This window comes from Aspergillus puulaauensis, chromosome 5, assembly GCF_016861865.1.
Source record: "Aspergillus puulaauensis MK2 DNA, chromosome 5, nearly complete sequence".
In the NCBI taxonomy this organism is placed as follows: domain Eukaryota; kingdom Fungi; phylum Ascomycota; class Eurotiomycetes; order Eurotiales; family Aspergillaceae; genus Aspergillus; species Aspergillus puulaauensis.
In genome coordinates this window covers 3,621,509-3,640,402 of record NC_054861.1, presented here as the reverse complement: position 1 = coordinate 3,640,402, position 18,894 = coordinate 3,621,509, and the positions used below count along the sequence as shown (strand labels likewise).

Genomic DNA, 18,894 nt, shown 5'->3' with positions numbered 1-18,894 from the left:
GGCTTCATGCTCTAGACCTTGTATCCTTCGGTGGGCCATCTTTCACAGAACGATAAGTGACGAGCCGAGGCCATAGCGTTCAATTTGCGGCCATGAAGCTCGACAGCATAGAGACCTGGGAGCTAGGGGACCGCATCCGCATTCTGCGGAGAAAGGCCGAGATGAGATGTCGAGAACTGACCGGATCACGACCATCCGCATAGTTCTCGCAATCGGAAGTTGTTCGTTTGCTCGGCGATTGGACCCGGCGTCCGCTTCGGCGTTTGGGTCCACAGTGGTTCTTTTCTCAAAATCATCGTGACTTTGAGCTTCTCAAACATTCCGCTCCTTTTCTTGGTAAACAGCAGATTCTTGAGTCGTAAAAGGTTTATGTGGTCCGGTGCACGCCTGTCCTTCCTGCGTCGATCTGGATTCGGCATCTTTGCAGCAGATGTACAACACGGGGCATATTTGCAGAAATGTCATCCATCAAATCGTGCCACTCCATTGAAACGTTGTTTCAAACACCATAAATGGTTATTTTGACGGTTTCGCTTTCAGCACTGGGAACGAACTATCATGCCTAGAAGGTAGTCCGGCAGTTCTCTCCTGTCGAGGTCTATGGGACCATCAGCCTCGATCGCAAAGCTTAGCATTAACTGTCTAGAATCCCTCACCGTCATCAACGTTATATGTGTCTCAAAATATGCCGACGTTGGAGTGATGCGTTGCAAGGTATATCGAGTCCTTGGCGTGCACCATTTGGAGGCCGTTGGGATACAGCGACCCTAACTGATGGTGAAGAGATCATATCGAGAGATGAGGGAGTCCAAGCAGGTCAAATAACCCGTGGAACGTGGGAATGGCGTGCTTATCAAGTTTATTACTGATGGGAGTCACGCGATGCCTTTGCCTTCCCGGGTCCTCACCCCGCTCTTCTCTCCCTCTCTACTTCATCGCACCAACAGTCTCAGTGCTTTGAGCGTGGTTATTATCGCTGTCGCCATCATGGGATCAAACTATTCTCTCCCAGAGCGTCCGGTCAACGAAAAGCCTGCTCGGGGGGGGCTTGACTCCGTTCAGCCATCTAAGGACGGGGATATAGGGCCAGCCATAACGGATTCTCGTAGGTGATCCTTGTTCCAGTTTCCTGGCAAGATTCCTGCTGGTAGCGACAGCGTCTGAACATATGATAGCTCCGCCCTACCAAGTCGAAGAGCGCGAGCCGAGCGTGTCGCTGCGACGCCTACAAGACTGGAACGACTCGCTCCTAGACGACCCCAAGGTTCGTACAACCTGACTATCCGCTGCCACTCCGATAAGGCCAAATGTTCAGTTGATAACAAATACAGAACCGCCTAGCGATTTCAAGCTTGGCCAATGCCTCCTACGCCGACGTCCTTGCCAACAGGTCGGCCATCAAATCCGACATCCAGGTCTTCAACATCAAAGTCCCAATCGAAGGAACCCCAATTACGAACCAGCGATCCTCCGGGCGATGCTGGCTTTTCGCGTCCACGAATATCTTCCGTATACCAATCATCAAGGCGTACGGCCTGGACCAGTTCGAGCTGAGCCAGGCATACCTCTTCTACTGGGACAAAATCGAAAAAGCCAACTACTTCTTCGAAACAATCATCGAGACCGCACATCAAGACGTGTCCGACCGTCTAGTGCAGAAGCTCCTCCAGGCCCCGGTTTCGGACGGCGGGCAGTGGGATATGGTAGCTAACCTGGTGAAGAAGTATGGTTTAGTCCCACACGACCTCTATCCGGATAACTTCAACGCGCAGAATAGCGGCAAGATGAACTGGCTGCTCACTGCGAAACTCCGCGAGCATGCCTTTGCCTTGCGCAAGATTGCGCGTAGTCCGCAGCTCAAGGATAGGGTTCAACTTGCCAATACCAAGGAAATATTTCTGAAGGAAATCCACTCGCTTGTCACAATTCTGCTGGGTCCACCCCCTAACCCTGACGAGCCATTTGTCTGGCAATATTACAACGCAGAGGGCAAGGGACGAGAGATTCGACAGACCCCACTCGAGTTTGGGCAGAAGGCGTTCACTCAGTCTTCGCGCAAGGTCTCCCCAGACAGGCTGTTTAGCCTTGTAAACGATCCGCGAAACGAATATAATCGCCTCCTGACAGTTGACAAGTTGGGTAATGTGGTAGAAGGTCAGCCGCTCACATATGTCAACGTTGAGATGAATGTGAGTCACCATGAATACTAGCCTAGAGGGGCTCACATTGACACCTTCACAGATTCTGAAAAATGCCGCCATCGCGATGCTCAAGGCCGGGCACCCCGTATTCTTCGGGTGCGACGTTGGCAAGTTTTCTGATCGCACGTCCGGTATCATGGATCCCGATCTAGTGGACCTCTCTCTCGGCTTCAATATCTCCCTCGGGCTGAACAAGGCTGAGCGTCTTACCAGTGGAGAATCCGCCATGACCCATGCGATGGTGATTACAGCTGTGCATGTCGAACAGGGTCGACCGGTACGGTGGCGTGTGGAGAATTCCTGGGGTGAGGCAGCTGGTGATAAGGGATGGTTTGTCATGACTGATCGGTGGATGGACGAATATACATTCCAAGTAGTGGTGGACTTCAATTTGGTCTCTAGCGAGGTGAGAGATGTGCTTCGACAGGAGCCTCAGGTCCTACCAAGGTGGGATCCTTTGGGTATCCTGGCGTGAAGGAGTAGTGAATTTTTAGCTGCATTGCAGTCTACTTTTACATGCGGAGTTTCTACCAAAGTAGTGAAATTCACATTCCATTATGTTGATGCCTACTATACGTCTGTAAATCTAGGCTGCCAGTAGAAAGTTACTATCATTCACTCCTACTGCTCCTCCGCCCAGAATATTCACTACTACGCCAACTTGATTCTTCAGAGTGCCTGTTATCCTTATAAATATAGCCGTCCTTTTCCTGTTCTCTAGCCACAACCGTCTCCCCAAATCCTACTTCTCCCTACATCCTACTCAACTCCACCATGGCCCGTGTTATTTATACACCCAACTCCGGCTCAACTCCCATTATGTCCCGAACTCCCTCTCCCACCACGGCCTCTCCCAGCATGGCCTCTCCCACCGACGTCCGTGTTCCTTGCACACTCAACACCAACCTCCTCCACTGTCCATGCTGCGAAAAGGCACGCCAGGAAACTACACGGATCCGTACTGACTTCGAAAGAATACGAAGCGAGGCAATCCAGGCTTCCAAAGCCAAAGACAGTCAAGCCCGCCGCCATTCCAAACCTGGCTCGAAGGACGGAACAGGCATACCTTCAAAACTCCTAATCTGCCTCGCGTTGCTGTTAGCATATAACTGTGTCCTCGAGCTTCACCTTTTCTTCGAATCCTGGGCTTTCGATTTCCTGCTGGGCGTTTTGGTGGTTTCTGTCGTGGTTGCGCATCTGTGGATCAAACTTGCACGTCGCGTGTCCGGTAGATTGGAGCGTGCTGGCTTTCGCTTTGTTTGAAGGCATGGCATGGCATTCTGATACCTGGTGTTTTGAATGAAAAGATCCATGTATTTCTTTGAAGGGGGTTGGATTGTTTTGAGAAAGATCCTGGTTATGTTAATGGAGATATGGATAGCAACTACCTGTACCTCTGTTGGCTCAATCTAAACATTGTCTGTCCTAGACTGTTAATATTCTTCTGTATAATATACTTATGCCTTGCACACTATTTGTTATAAATCCATCCAAAAGTAGACAACCGCCCTCGTCATTAATATTCTCCGCAAGCCTCTTTCAATAGTCACAGCTGCATTCTCGTCTCGATGGATATGAAACTGTAAATAACACCCATTAACCACGAAGACATCAAACTACTCGTCGGAGAAGTCGAATATAGGCGTTGATGTTCGTTTATATCCAAAATTCGGCTTCACAACGGGGTATTGCAGAGAGGAAAGAGGGCATGAATGCTTCGGAGTCTATTCTCTGTCCAAATAGCAATGCTTGACAGCACTGCTACTGTTAAACATACCCAAGTACTCATGCGTTCAATATCTACGCCTCATCTACAATAACCTTGCCCCCCGTCCCACCCATGGGATCAGCCAACACCTCCCTCGCAACCCGAGCATGCAACTGCCGCTCATCATCCGCAAGATGATCCCCAAACACTGCGGCAACCTGTTCCAGCGACTTCCCCGAAGTCTCAGGGATAAATAGAAACGAAAACACTGCAGCAGCTACACAGAACAACCCAAAGAACAAAAACGTCCCCCAACCCAGCGAAATCAGCATCTCGGGAACAACCACGCCGATAATGAAATTCGCCAGCCAGATCATCGCTGTTCCGGCCCCGACACCTTTTGCACGCTTTGAGCTGGGGAAGACTTCTGCAGGTAGAACCCAGGCGAGTGGGCCGTATGAGGCTGCAAAGAAGAGGACGTAGAGGTCTGACTTGTCAGTACTATGGACACAGTTGTGGGTATTAGCAGCTGCAGGTACATACAGATAAGCGCAACGCAGAACCAACCCACGCCTCGGTGGGCATGCCAATTCGCACTGAAACGATTCATCATGCCAGACATGATAAGATGGGGTATTGCCATTGCGATGCCACCGCAGATGGCAAGAGTTCGTCGACCGATTTTATCGAGGTACATCATGGTCGGGATGCCACCGACCATTTGTATGATGTTTATCATGCCCGACAGAATCAGCGAGGTCTCTCTTTTTTGCCCGAGGGCTTCGAAGAACGTTGGCGCGTAGTAGACAAACGCATTGATACCCGAGAACTATGTCGTTAGTGTGATTTTAACTTGTTAGGCTAGCAAATATAAAAGATACATACCTGCTGGAAGAAGGGGATGGCCAGGGCGACAAGTGTGCGACGGAAGTATCTCTTGTTGAACAGACCAAGCCATTGCCGGAGATCAGTCCGTATAGGATTGTCCTTATGATTCGGGTATTCTCGCTCAAGCATCTCTTCCTGGAAGCGAATCTCGGCGAGGATACCCTTCCATTCAAGTTGAACTTGGGTATCATGTTCAGGACGGCGTCGGAGGCGTGCCAGTGCTGCGAGACTGTCCCCATTGCGGCCTCGCATCGCCAGCCAGCGAGGGGAGAATGGGAAGAAGTGGATTGCGCCGCCTACGACAAGCGCAGGGATAATTTGTAGAAGAAACGGCAGTCTAAAAGCCCAGTCTCCAGGAATAATTCTAAAAGAATATCACTTAGTGCTCTCCGAAGCTAGGGGCAGGCAGGATATCATACCTCGTCCCATATGTCAACCAGTACGCCACGATGGCCCCAATAACGATGCTAATAGCCTCCATGACCAACAGGGAACCTCTCCACGTCGGAGGTGCAACCTCCGAGATGTACAAGGGAGCCCCCATAGCCAGAGTGCCGACACCAATACCTCCAATAAATCGGCCAGCGACAAGAGTATTGTAATCCGGGGCCGCAGTCTGGATAATAGCACCAACAACGAAAAACACAGTCGCGACAGTGAGCCCCCATTTTCGAGAGATTCGGTCCGCAATTGCAGGAAAGAACAAGCAGCCCACAAAGGCACCAAGCTCAAGCATCGCCGTCATAAAGCCAGTATGGAAGCCGTATCTGGGGCTATCTGGGGATGTCTCGGGGTAGGTCTCGCGGAACTGGTCCATGACTAGGATCAATGAGATGACACCTTGGTCTAAACCACGGCTCGTCAGAACAGCTACATTTGCATCCTTGGGGCAGGCGTTGCTTACCGTAGCCGAATGAGAATCCACCAAACGATGCCAGCATCGCGGCGCCAAAGACATAAGGAGAGCGGACGAGATCCTTGATCCTTCCATTGTCGTACTGCACCTGGGCCGAGAGGATAGCGAGCGCATTCTCCACAGCATGTTCCGCATGAACAGCGGACTCCTTATCCAGTGTATCAGGTACACCTGCGCTAACCATGATAACTTGATGAAAGAAATAATTCAGAATCCGAACCTCCTATTCTGAGAAGCTCCTGCTCGGCTGATATCGTTCTCTGGGGAAATGGATCTGGGGAAGCAATTTATACCCCACAAAATCCAATCACCAGCCTGCCAAATCCGAGGCATTTCTCCGCACCAGACCGTCTCCCGTTATGGGGATTGGCGGCGCGTTAACCACGGCGACGTCCTCATTACCCCAGACTCCGGACCCATCTTGCGTGAGGTTATTCGCATTGGTTGCGCGCCGATTGGCTCCCGCTTATCACAGTCCACTTGCCAGAAGAAGGAACTTCCTAAAGCGGAAGGTTTCCTAATCTAGCAATCGGCCAACATCGTCTGTTCACGAAGACTGCCTCCCATTTTGACACTATACATAGTGCTTGTCAAGAAGTTGACATCCAACAAAATAACACATCGTCCGACCGACTCAATAGCCGTCGACAACCCTCAACCACCCCTCTCTCAGCATTGGAAAACATGTTCCGTCCACCGTACGGCAGCGACCAGTGGGTGTACGAGTACGAGGTATGGCTTTGAAAATTGTGAACGCAATAATCTTTTCTTGTTTATATGAACAAAAGGAAATTCCATGTTACTTAACACTCCGGACAGTGTCAAACCCCTTGCGTGTAGGAAATCGTATTCATCACTTAGACCTGTCGCATATTGACAAATGGAGTCCAGGGCCATTAGAAAACCTGCTAGATGGTGTCTGCGGAGTAATATTACGTAGTATAGCTTATTCCATCCACCTAATTCCCGCAAGGCTTCTCCCAAAGACGTAATTTTAGCTAAAGGACCCAGAATTGTGAGTGAGTTAGCTTTCTTCCTCCCGACTTCACAATCGCCGTCATCGTTCCGATGTGCTTCCGACCCGAACCCCCTGATAGCAAGGTGTCAGTGGGAATCGTCAATCGACCACTTTTCAGGGAATCTTGGGTGTCCGCCCCGGTTTTCCAGGCTCTCCTGCCGCCGCGGCATCACCACTATCCACGACCAATAAGCGAGACACGACAAAGTCCGAAGAATGTTGTAGTTTGTTTGAGTGGTCCGCTTTGTTGTAGACTTCCAGACCGAGATTTAATATGAAAATTCTAATGTTTATTCAAAGAAATGTGGCTTACAGAGTATGGCTTGGATTCACTGTGCCTGAGGCCGTCTACCAATGTCTCTGGGACAACCTCGGATGCCTGAAAGATAGTCATATAGCACCTATTATTTAACCTGATTCGGTTTTGTTCCATAAGCTGGAAGGTATAGTAATGTAATGTTCTGGGATAATGAAATATTAACAAATAGAACTACGTATAAAAGTATGTAATGTGAGTGCCGAAGATTAAATATGGTTGATGATATATATTTGTGAATATTGTGGGGAACTATATTGATAACCGAACGTCCTATACCAGGATTCCCCTTTTAATATTACAGCAGATAAATGTTAAAGTCGGACCCTCATGATTCTGCGAATTCATACCCATTGTTGTAGAATACAAACTTTTAACTTTCTGTGGTCACAGCCTCGGGCCGGCTCTGGTCGTGGCTTCCTTGTTGGAGACGGCAGGACGCACCTTCCCTATGTAGGACTAGCGTCGGTAGAGAGAGGACAGTCCCGTGATCATAGAGTGGAGCCAGTAACCAATGAAAACAAGCGCACGTGGTATCTTGATCAGATTAGATACGGATCAGGGACTCCGAGGCCGCAGGCCCAACGTCTCGCCTGCAAGTCTCGTGCGATCTGATAATTCTGTCATGCCACAACCCCCAGATACCCTGTCCATCACTTTCTCCGCCTCTCCCCCGTGTATCCAGCTACCTCGCCCCCAGTAGCCAACTTCTGCCTTTCCCTCGTCCTTCCCCCTTCTCTTCTGCATATCCTTATCCCTAGAACTCCACCGCTTCAGTGGGTCCCGCAACATCCGAGCTCGGGGACAGCTTACTCTCCGTCATGCCCCGCGGGCTTCTGATCCCATAATTCTTTCCTTCTTGTCTCGTTTGTCTTGAGCACCTATCGTCATGCGGGCCCATGGCTGCCTTTCAGTCGCTTTATATGCCGCCCTAGTACCAGCAGTCATCGTCCCCGTCAACGAGCGGTGTGTCACGTCCATTTCCACGGCCTATGGATACATAACTTTCAGCGGTTCTACGTCACGGAAGGGCTTCGGGCCGCGATGTCAGAATCATCTCGAGGTCACCTCTATCTACGCTTCTTCAGATGTTTATTGCAAACCGGTGGAACGATCAGTTGGAATTTCACAGCTTGAAGCCCTTTGCAGGGATGGGGGTCTAGAGCTGATCCCCAGGGACCAGCTCGCTGAGAACCTCACAGAGGATGCTATTAGCCATATGCGAACGGTGGACTTTCTCGAGCTGCCACTCTCTGAACCCGTCGACACTCCCGTGCTTCTATCCCCGTCACATTATCGCAGTGTCTTCAAAACAATAGTGAGCCTTCCACTATGCTCTTCTTGGGCTATCTAACGTGGGTCTTGGCAGGATACTTGGGCGTTTGAGAGCTGGACACACTATGCATACGGGTATGAGCATGTCTCTTGCCATCCTGGCATATCTAACGAATCGCAGATACCTTGGTTACCTTTACTGGGCTTGTATCCTGTTCGTAGGGATGGTCCATCACCTGTTGCAATTCTTTTTCACATCTAGATACGATCAACTACCACAAGGCGCAAGGTTGTCACGGAACTCTCCTATTCGACGAATATATCACTGGATCGAGACACATTTTCTTGTTCCTACAACCATCCCCTCTCGCGGGCGCAAATTTCTCTGGTGGACATTCTCAACCCGGAGAGATGCGCTTATTTCTCTGGGGTTCTGGGTACTCAGTACCGTCGCGTGCCTAGTGAGCTATCGCCTGTTTCCGGAAAATATATAGTATGGCCATGACCTCTCTTTCAACCCACCCAACTAATGTATCGCAGCTGGCCAGACGAGTCCGCACAACTACTCAGGTATATGGCCGACCGGACTGGAATCGTATCGTTCGCCAATCTCCCCTTGTTATGGCTCTTTGCAGGGCGTAACAATATATGCGCTTGGGCAACGGGGTGGAATTTCGCGACTTTCAACATATTTCATCGCCACGTGGCATGGATAGCGACGATTCAGGCGGTTGCTCATACTGTGCTTTACCTCATTCTATTTTTTCAAAGTTCGTCTCCCCTGGCTGTTGCGAACTAGCCTCTAACCGTTATTACAGATTCTGATCCTTGGAGGAAGCTCCAGAAGCCGTATCTCATATGGGGAACTCTTGTAAGAACGGCACACCTGGACACTGAGTATAGTTCTAACTGAGTCCTAGGCAACTGTTTTGATGGTGCTCATCCTACCGGCTGCAGTGAACTGGTTCCGTCACAGAGCGTACGAGACGTTCCTCGTCATCCATATCATTTTCTCTATTGGTCTACTCGTTGGCTGTTTCTAGTGAGTATCTCACACACAATTCTTGGCCTCTCTAACATTCTCCAGTCATACCATCATTTTTGAAGGCCAGGAATACTGGTTCTACCTTTGGCTGCCCGTTGGAATCTGGGCTTTCGATCGGGCCCTCCGGATTATTCGTCTGCTGTATTGCAATCTCCATGTCCAACTCAATTCAGGAGGACAGGTGCAACGCACTACAAGCACAGCGACATACGATAAGGCAGCCGACTTGATCCGCTTGGAAGTTGTACCTGGTTCAAACACACTGCAACCCCGACCTGGTCAATATTACTTCCTGTACCAGCCATTCCGGCTGACAGGCTGGGAAAGCCACCCCTTCACCCTCGGTTGCTGGTCATACGAACTTGGACGAAATGCATCGATGCCAGGGACTCCCAGGTCGAAAAGCGACGAACGCGTAGACGTCTCCCAAATTCCTCTCCTCTCCGACGACTCTTCCGGCAGTCGATCACCCCATGGCCGACTGCAACGGACAGCCAGTGCCTCTGGCGAACTGCGACTGGTCTTCTGGATCCGACCCTACGATGGCTGGACACGGCATCTGCAACGAAAGTGCATGAAGTCGCCGGACGAAACAACCAATGCAACAGTGCTCCTGGAAGGCCCTTACGGCCGCGAATTTCCCCTCTGGAGCTATGACTCCATCCTCCTCATCGCCGGCGGCACAGGTATCGCCTCCGCTGTACCATACATCCACGACCACATTACCCGCTCTTCATCCTCGTCCGCATCCACATCACCAGACGAAGAAACCACCAAAACACGCATCCAAGACATGAACCTCGTCTGGGTCACGCGGCAACCCGCATTCATCGACAAACTCGCCACGACGGAACTCAGCGCCGCCATCGACCGGGACGACTTCCGCGCCTCATTCTACGCTACATCGCCCCTTGCGCGGTGGCAGCGCGGGTCCAGCTCCAGCTCCAGCCCCAGCCCGGGTTCAGGCCCATATGCAGAACCAGCCGATCCGTGCGTCGCCGCAGGTGTTGATCTCCCTACAATAACAGACAAGGACGTCGATATTACCCAGGGCCGGCCGAACCTGGAAAAGATAATTTCCGTCTTTGCCGAGGAGGCGCATCATGCTGATTCGTCCGCGGCCGTGCTGGTTTGCGGGCCGCAGAAAATGGCGGATGAGGCCCGCGCGGCGGTGTACCTTGCTATGCGGCGGGGGTATGGGTTGAGATATGTTGAGGAGTCGTTTACTTGGTAGCATGACCCAGTTGGTTCAGGTGAATGATCTCGCTGGTTAGATTTTACTGCCATTTGGCATTTACGGAGGCCATGAAGACCGGATATCACGATTAGACGTATATAAATTGCTATATAAAAGACATAGAACAGAATATAACACCTGGTCATACAAGAGAACCCCCTTTTCTTGAAGTTAGCGACCACTGAATTCTTGTTCAGTTACTGGGTGTACAACATGGCGGTGTGTGGAGTACCGGTAAGGCTGGGTCGTTCGACTCCAGTTAGGGGGCAAGAGGCTGGGACTTGACCAAGACTATTGGGCAGAGCTGGATCTGGTTACCGAGAACGTCAGCGATGACTACGCACCGACAGGAGACAAGTCCAGCCCCTGGGTGCTGAAAATCCTGAAATACCAATTGCATCCTATATTGGGGTTGTTGGGGTGGATATGTCACATCAACCCCGGACAGTGTGGGTTTCGACCCACCGAACTGTCAAATCGACAGGCAAATTTAGTCATGGATAGGTTCGTGTCACAGATACCTAATTGGTTCCGTACATTACTTGTGGGGGTTTCCTCCAGGGCATTCGTGATGATGCGCTTCTTGGCTGCGCCGCATCGTATAACACTCAATGATCGACTCGATATCACACCACGCCAGCAGAAATATTGGCAAGCCCATGCAAGGACTTCACATTTGCAGATATTTCCAGGGACAATGTCAAGTTTTCGCCTGTTGACTGAGAGACCATCGACCGGCCTCAAAACCTATAAAGACAGCCTCAAATCACACCATTCTTCAACATTATCAGCTCAAACAGCCCAAGTATCAAAGCCAGTCTTCTCTTCACTCTCCAATCCAATCCAATCCCAAATCGGTTTCAAGCAACCAACACAACCAAAACACCGTCAAAATGAAGTTCATCGCCATCGCCGCTCTCGCCGCCACTGCCCTGGCCATCCCCAACCCCCCTGGACACGGTGGCAACATCGACCAGGAGCAGTCCAACACCGTGCAGTCGTGTGGTAAAGCCCAGCTCAACTGCTGCTCCTCTCAGGACAAGACCACCGAAGTCTCCCCTGATGCCGGCAACACCCTCCTCGACCTCCTAGGCAACAAGGCCGTCAGCGGTCTGCTCGCCAACTACAAGGGCTGCTCTCCTCGTTCGTTTCACCCTTCCCTTATGTGAAATATGAATAGATGCTAACAGAAATCCTATCTCCAGTCGTCGATGCCGATGTTCTTGACATCACCAAGCTCCTTGAGGACGGACAGTGCAACAACGACTTCGCTTGCTGCAACCAGAACGGCGCCGGCGACACCGTAAGTCTTGCTTTCTTCATGGACTATTCTCAAAGACCACAGCTAACATACACCCTTCAATATAGAACCAGGTTGGCCTTGTTAATGCTGCCATCCCTTGCATTCCCGTCAAGGCTCTCTAAATGGACCCGACTTGCCTGGGACTCGACTCGGTCATGCTCCTAAGAGCCTGATCGGCGGATAGGCAGGCAGTGTACCCCGGCTGCAGATGGATTGGATTGGATGTCATTCGTTGGATGGTTTCCAAGACGGCTTGTGCGAGGGAAGGCTGATCTGTCCTGTACTGACTTCGCTCGTTTTGTTTGTATACTCCGAGATGCCTTTATCAAGGTAGTGTGGATATCGCGTTGCATATATAATATAGTAATTGATTGTTTTTACTATCACTCCTCTTTTTTCTATCTTTTCTCTACCTTTTCTCTATCCTTTTTCTTCTCTTTCAATTTCCATGGCACTGCTGTTGTGTCTAACTGGATATTGAGGTATTGCCAGGCCTAATCTATCTTTGATATACACTATCATTGTCAAGAGTCACTGATAACTATGATTCAACTGCTAGCCAGCAACTACTCAGGTGCCTCTCTACGACGATATGTCTCTCGCACCGGCGACCCAGCATGGTCAGCCACTCCCCACTCCCCAATCCCTCGCTCTGGAGGAACCTTCCTCTTTCCCCTCCCCCCTCCTCCTTCGATCAGATTGCCTGGTCGATAGCTCGGATCAGACATCATGCGACGTACTGCTGAGACATGAATCTTAGAGCCCTTGGGGATATCTCGCACCTCTCCAAGGGGAAGCGGGAATCGAACAGGCTTCCAGGACCCATCCTGCTGCAGGTTCATTCTCCGAAAGGGCAAATATTCCAAGACCCTCCAGGACAGCACGACTGGCCATGGAACGCCTTTGCCGTATTCGAGACAGTCATGAATATGTCCCCGTTCTGCGGCAATCCGCATGCCATCTTCCAAGCGCATCGTATTTCCACCCTTTTCATCACCGTTCTGATTCTCCTCGTCTTCACAGTAGTCCTCGCAGCAGTTGAACTTTTTCAGCCTCTCCTGGTCAAACTTGAGACCCGCACGCTGTGCCTCATGCACCATCCATACTAAGGGTACATGGCTGAGTTCCATTTCTTCGTCTTTACTCAGCTTGAACCCTCCCCCAATATCAGCATGGCATCCCGGAAACCAGACCTCCTCGATATCCTGCCAACCGTCACTCCTCTCCTCGCACAAGTTCTCCGGTTGCGCGCTGGGCCGCTCATAAGGTTCTGGTAGCTGCGGGAGCGGCGGTGCCTGATGTGAGTCTGTGCTTGTTCCTCTCCCCCCTTTATCTTCGTAATAGAATCTGAGCCCACGCTGTCGCGGAAGACGTATATGGTGTCGTTCCAGTCTCTGGCGCGTTCGGGCTCGCCATGATACAGCAGTCCGACCTGAATCCGATATAAGGTCGTGTCGGAATCTCGCTCGCCGCTCATCAATTCCAACGGCGTGTCGTATAATCTTCGCCGAGCATCGTGCCAACTTGCTTCGCTGCATCCATGTACCCTCCAGTGCGGGCGTACTATTGACAGTATCAAACAGTCCTAAGAAGTAAATTGGCGAGATTGGGCAGGTGAATGTTTCCCGAAATGCCTTGATATACTCATAGAGTCTCTCGTTTTGTGCTGGGTCAGCGTCCCTTTTATTGTGCGCCCGCTGCCATTTCGAGAATGTCATCCAGGCGAATCGGACCAGGTCTTCATTTCCTCTTTTAATCAGACCGACTGTATCTAGCATTTCTGCTAGGAATCGCGCAACATACGCCCCGCGGCTGAATCCGAAGAAGAAGACCCTGTCGCCGGGGGAGTAGTACCGCATAAGAAAGGTATAACCCCCCATAACATGCTGGGCAAAGGTCGTTCCTATCGCAGCATCTTTGGCTTTCAGGAACACCGACCTCGCTTTATTCGTCTGCCCGCTGTTTGACATCCAGGTCGAGGATACAAGAGTGCCGAATCCCGGCTGGAAATAGTGGTATCGTCTTGCATCCCTGTGGTCAAGCATCTATCCATATTAACACTCAGCCCAGCACTATCTCAACGGACTGGCTCACCCTGTAAACCTTCAGGACATTACTATCGGACTCGTCCCCCGTAAACTTATACCCAGTCCCATCAAAGCACAAGACCAGTTCCTTTGGATCGCCATCGCGGGCATCTGGATCTGCCATACTCTCCGTGCACCCCAGCGATTCTGGCAACGGGTTCAGCCCGAGTTTGCGGCGGATGGAAGTCGGGTTCATGGACTGTGGGCATTTCCCTCATACCCTGAGATTGCGAGGGAGGTTCGTTGGGTGAATTACTCATTGCTTCGCCTCCACAGCCTCAGCTTGATGCTCCGATGGATCCGAGATTTGGTCTGGTTCGGGGCTGGCGAACCGTGGGTCTGCCGTGACATAAAGGCGTTTTATGAAGGGTCTACTCGTCTATTCTGATTTAAAATAATCTTAGGCATTGAAATAGTGTTATCTAGTATATATACAGACGCAGGATTACTCCGTCTCATCATGAGTCCAGCCCAGAACCCTCTTCGCCTTGTCCGTAGTCCAGAACGCCTGGTTCTTCGACATATCCCCCCGAATCTCAGCCTTGGGATAGTACTTCTTCGCCAGCTCCTGCGACGGCGTACTCTGCGTCGTACTCGGCGCAACAATATTCAAGATCTCACAACCACGCAGATTCTCCGCGCGCTCAACAGCAAGCAAACAAGCCCTAGCTGTAGCCTGCGGACTGACCCAGCCCCATAACTGTCCCACAGCAGCCTCATCCCAGTTCTGGTCATGCTCCTTCCGCACGTCCTTCAACGGCGCAACCTCATGAATCCGCAGACAGGCAATATTCATCCCAGGGAACCAATCCACAAACGATCTCGCCTGATACTCCGCCTCCTCCTTCGCCATCGCATACGAGTCCGTCGGCCGCTGCGGCGCATCCTCGTCCAGCGGGAAATAATCAAAATGCAACGGCCGGTTCGCATACGCCAAACCCACCGCGTTCACAGAGGACGCATAGCATACCCTCTGAATGCCCAGACTCCCAGCCGCATGGAACCCATTGAAGGCCGCGTTGACGTTGTTGTTGTGTACCTTCCAATCATCCTTACCCACAGGGTCAGGCATGGCAGCGAGGTGGATGATTGCGTCGCACCCCTTGAAAGCGTTCCGGGTAGCGTCGTAGTCATTTGCGACGTCGGCGGTGCGCATCTCCGAGTTTGGGGTCCCGTCGTGTTCTGTGTCGGTGCGGTTTATTTGGATGGTTTGGTGGCCTGCGCGCGAGCACAGCTGCACGGCGGTTTGCCCTACTGTGCCTCGGGCGCCGGTGATTGCGATCTTCATCATGGAGTTTATTCTGGCTTGATATATTCAGGGTGGTGGACTGTGAGATATACCCAAATTCATATTCAGTGTATTAAATGGGCTATTTGTAGTGATAATGTAAAGGTGATTTCATTCAGCGATGTCTTATTTGCGTCATCCCAACGTAGCAGCCCATGACGTCTTGGATAGGAGGTGCTTTCTCGGCAACCTCAAAATTGTCCACCAGCAAAATAAAGCTACTTATATAACAACTTCACGTTGACCTGAGCCTGAATTGCTGGTCACTTTAAAGGGTGGCGCTGTTATGGTAGGCAATATAATCAGCGATCACCGGTAAAGATCGCGGTTGAGCCCTAACCGCGTCCTCCTTGCCGTTGCATACCCTATTTTCATAAGTAAACCCGTGGTTTTTATTGATTCTGATGTTTTTACTATGGTCCTCATATAATTATAACTAGATCCTCCTCTGTTGCGACACAATATCCCGTAAAGTCGTAGTAGTATGTATTGTTGAGAAAAGAGCGAGGGGGTCATGTATTCTGCCTATTTACTAGAACCCTTCGTCAAGAACCATCCATGGCCAAGCAAGCATTATATTACTATTCCACGCAGGACTATCCAGAACTCTCTTTCCTTACTCTCACCGAGAACCTCTCAATAATATCTTTCCTGATTCTGCTGCCTGAGGCAGACACCGGAACTGCAACCGAGAATCCGAGTGCCAAGACACTTTTCCCGACAACCTTCGGACAACATTCCGACGACCTTCCTTCAACACAACAGCAGGCCATCATACAATGCCGACAGATTCCACGATGGAGACCTCTTCTTCGCCCCAGAACGACCATCACGCTGACTCATCCGGCCAACGTCCGAAGCGTCGCAAGATTGCAGTCGCCTGTGATGAATGTCGCGGGCGAAAGGTCCGCTGTGACGGCGTCCAGCCCGGTAAGTGCTCCGACACGACAACCCATCACCGGAGTGGATAGGGAGTCTTCGGCTGACTCTCCACCATGAAGTCTGTGGACAGTGCGCGAAGAGAGCAGACCATGGGGTACATTGTCATTACAGCGGGGAGGGTGAGAAGAAACGGGCAGCGCAAAGGTAGGCACAACCTGGCGCCGTGCATTATTACTCTTACTCTTCTTTCAGCTAATAATATATGCATGGGACTAGTTATATCGCCAACTTGGAGAACCGCCTTAAGAATCTGGAGGGCCCAGGCTATGTCCCTGGTCTAGTGGAACTCACAGAGCTTCGGAAATCGGGCCATGCATCTGTACAGTGTTGCCCTTGCTTGCGGCTAGAGGTTGATCGATCTAACATCCTGTAGCAGATGACCCCATCGAACAGGCAACCATCCTCTACCGGGTCGCCAGGCTCTTTGTCGTATTCACAGTTATCACCAGTGCGCCATCAACCACCACATAGGCCTAGTATATCCCTGGGGGGTAACCCGGGACGTTCCCCAGCATGTACTGTCTGCCAGGATTCACCAGGAGGAAATCCAAACTGCACTCACAAGGGAGAGCCGCACTCAGCCCAGCGAGCATCGAAATTAACTGAAGCTAGCACCGATGGCGTTATTGCTATGATGGGTGCGATGGAAGAAGAGCGCCCATCCCAAGGATTCTTCGGCAGCTCGAGCGCGGCAAGCTTTATGCGCCAAATAAAGACTGCAGTGGATAAGCGCGTATCGTCTCCGGGTCAACGTCCATCTGAGTCCATCTTGGGATTTCGTCCGCCCTCTAGCCTGAGATCGAATCAGAAAGAACGGCAGAGTGCCATTCACGACTATGTGCTGCCGCCTCGGAAGACGGCAGATAACCTGATGAATGTGTACTGGCACTATGTTTTCCCATTGTACCCCCTTGTTGACAGCATACATCTTCGCGAAGAGTACTCTCGGATATGGACCGGGGATGCGGTGCAATCTGATGAGAATATGCTAATGTGCACATTCAATGTTATCTTTGCGCTCTCCTGCCAGCTTGCTGATTTCCTCGTCCCAGAAGAGCGTGAAGCTTCGGCAGCAGCGTTCTTTTCCCGCGCTAAGGACTTGTTACATTTCAATCTATGGGACTCTGGATCTGCTGGTCTGATCCAGTGCCTACTCCTAATGGCGCAGTATTTACAGAGTACGGATTCGGCCCATCAGTGCTGGATTGTCACTGGCTTGGCTGTCCGCAATGCACAGAGTATGGGCCTTCATCTGCCGGAGACAATTGCGCGTCTCCAGAGCCCGCAGGAGCAACAGCTGGCACGGAAGATTTGGCACGGTTGCGTTCTCATGGATCGGTATGTAAAACGCCCTCTACCTTTGTATTATCTGACCAAGTCTAGAGTTATATCGATGACCTTTGGGCGCCCCGCTATGATTTCGAAAGCATCATGCGGATCAGTTCCATTACCTGCAACCATAGACGAAGAGTATATCGCATCAGCCTCGGGTCCTGAGGTAGCCCAACCCGCTGACCAGCCATCAATAATGGCATTCTACGCCAAGTCTCTAGAGCTTTACGAAATCCTAAACGACATCCTGCTCAGTCTCTACAAACCTGTCCCGGAAGAGAGCCCGGACGACATTTACGATTTCTACTTTAGCCGTGATACCAACGAGGACGAGGTGACGATTTTCGAACTTGATCGCGCCCTTACGAAGTGGACGCGGAGTCTGCCTCCCCATCTGCGCGGGGAGCCCGATTCAGGGCCTAACAATATGATCTTCTACCGCCAAACTGTCGTGTTACGAGCAAGGTGGGTTGTGTCATCGTAATCCTATGATCATATTCTAAGCCTTTCCCAGGTTCTTGCACGTCCGGATGCTGCTTTTCCGGCCGATATTATCCAAGTACTGCACGTCCCGCGACATGGGCTCTGACCCGCTGATATCGCTCGCCGATTCGTTTCCACAACGCGTTGCCCTGCAATGCTCGATTATATGCGTCAAGGTCGCCCGAGAGATAATCGAGCTGCTGTACGGAAATATACCAACCGACGGAACCTCCGGGCCACTTCCAGCGTGGTGGTATAATATCCTTTGTAAGTGCCCACCTCATCTACACCTGAGCTTAGTCTAATGTTAAACAGACGTATACACCGCCGCAACCGTCATAATTGCCAGTCGCCTATGTCCCTCTATCCTAGAAGAAGTCACCGAAGACGCCATAACAAGGTCCTGGAACTGCGCACTAGAGATTCTCAGGAAATACCAGAGCTACAGTACCTCTGCGCGACGATGTGTTGCAGCACTAGAGATTCTCTATGAACGGACAGTCGCCGACTCGACTGATGATCGCCCACAACATCAAAACGCCTTTCCTATGCCTAATACCATAGGGGATATGTCGTTGGGAGAGGGGATAAACGCTGGTCTGCTTGATGGGTTTGACTTGCCGGACTTTCAGGATATGTCCTGGCTCAATAGTGTCCCGAGTCATCTATATTGAGCTGTTCTACACCTTCGTCTTCGCTATTATATTAATTCCACGTCTACATAGAGATCAGTCTACACATTCGGCGATGGCCGCGTTTAAACTCTGAGCCAAGCACCACAACCCTTGCCGAAGATGCAGGCAAAACTTCATTCCGCATTTCCACCTGTAGATCGTAGTCAATTTCTTTCCAATC

The 18,894-nt window shown here is 51.0% G+C and overlaps 8 protein-coding genes across 8 annotated transcripts; 5 read left to right on the top strand and 3 right to left on the bottom strand.

Moving 5' to 3' along the window:
- Positions 1-987: 987 nt before the first annotated feature.
- APUU_51385A (C1 family peptidase) lies at positions 988-2,676 on the top strand (the record flags this gene model as incomplete). The annotated part of the gene is made up of 4 exons (XM_041706488.1): positions 988-1,105; positions 1,176-1,264; positions 1,332-2,189; positions 2,242-2,676. 4 exons carry the CDS (start codon positions 988-990, stop codon positions 2,674-2,676), a joined length of 1,500 nt encoding a protein of 499 aa, XP_041558868.1.
- Positions 2,677-2,975: 299 nt separating this feature from the next.
- On the top strand, positions 2,976-3,464 carry APUU_51384A (uncharacterized protein; the record flags this gene model as incomplete). The annotated part of the gene is made up of 1 exon (XM_041706487.1): positions 2,976-3,464. One exon carries the CDS (start codon positions 2,976-2,978, stop codon positions 3,462-3,464), a length of 489 nt encoding a protein of 162 aa, XP_041558867.1.
- Positions 3,465-4,001: 537 nt separating this feature from the next.
- APUU_51383S (sugar porter family MFS transporter) lies at positions 4,002-5,897 on the bottom strand (the record flags this gene model as incomplete). Its single annotated transcript, XM_041706486.1, has 5 exons — positions 4,002-4,396; positions 4,453-4,738; positions 4,795-5,161; positions 5,217-5,643; positions 5,702-5,897. 5 exons carry the CDS (start codon positions 5,895-5,897, stop codon positions 4,002-4,004), a joined length of 1,671 nt encoding a protein of 556 aa, XP_041558866.1.
- A 2,039-nt stretch (positions 5,898-7,936) lies between these two features.
- Positions 7,937-10,601, top strand: APUU_51382A (ferric reductase family protein; the record flags this gene model as incomplete). Its single annotated transcript, XM_041706483.1, has 7 exons — positions 7,937-8,365; positions 8,417-8,457; positions 8,504-8,815; positions 8,863-9,092; positions 9,141-9,193; positions 9,243-9,364; positions 9,410-10,601. 7 exons carry the CDS (start codon positions 7,937-7,939, stop codon positions 10,599-10,601), a joined length of 2,379 nt encoding a protein of 792 aa, XP_041558865.1.
- An 896-nt stretch (positions 10,602-11,497) lies between these two features.
- APUU_51381A (uncharacterized protein) lies at positions 11,498-12,029 on the top strand (the record flags this gene model as incomplete). The annotated part of the gene is made up of 3 exons (XM_041706482.1): positions 11,498-11,747; positions 11,810-11,907; positions 11,973-12,029. The coding sequence occupies 3 exons, from the start codon at positions 11,498-11,500 to the stop codon at positions 12,027-12,029; spliced, it is 405 nt and encodes a 134-aa protein (XP_041558864.1).
- A 444-nt stretch (positions 12,030-12,473) lies between these two features.
- Positions 12,474-14,190, bottom strand: APUU_51380S (T6SS phospholipase effector Tle1-like catalytic domain-containing protein; the record flags this gene model as incomplete). The annotated part of the gene is made up of 2 exons (XM_041706481.1): positions 12,474-13,952; positions 14,002-14,190. 2 exons carry the CDS (start codon positions 14,188-14,190, stop codon positions 12,474-12,476), a joined length of 1,668 nt encoding a protein of 555 aa, XP_041558863.1.
- Positions 14,191-14,439: 249 nt separating this feature from the next.
- On the bottom strand, positions 14,440-15,285 carry APUU_51379S (NAD-dependent epimerase/dehydratase family protein; the record flags this gene model as incomplete). The annotated part of the gene is made up of 1 exon (XM_041706480.1): positions 14,440-15,285. The coding sequence occupies one exon, from the start codon at positions 15,283-15,285 to the stop codon at positions 14,440-14,442; it is 846 nt and encodes a 281-aa protein (XP_041558862.1).
- A 776-nt stretch (positions 15,286-16,061) lies between these two features.
- APUU_51378A (transcription factor domain-containing protein) lies at positions 16,062-18,713 on the top strand (the record flags this gene model as incomplete). Its single annotated transcript, XM_041706479.1, has 7 exons — positions 16,062-16,212; positions 16,284-16,368; positions 16,441-16,543; positions 16,598-17,562; positions 17,608-18,021; positions 18,071-18,306; positions 18,355-18,713. The coding sequence occupies 7 exons, from the start codon at positions 16,062-16,064 to the stop codon at positions 18,711-18,713; spliced, it is 2,313 nt and encodes a 770-aa protein (XP_041558861.1).
- Positions 18,714-18,894: the final 181 nt, after the last annotated feature.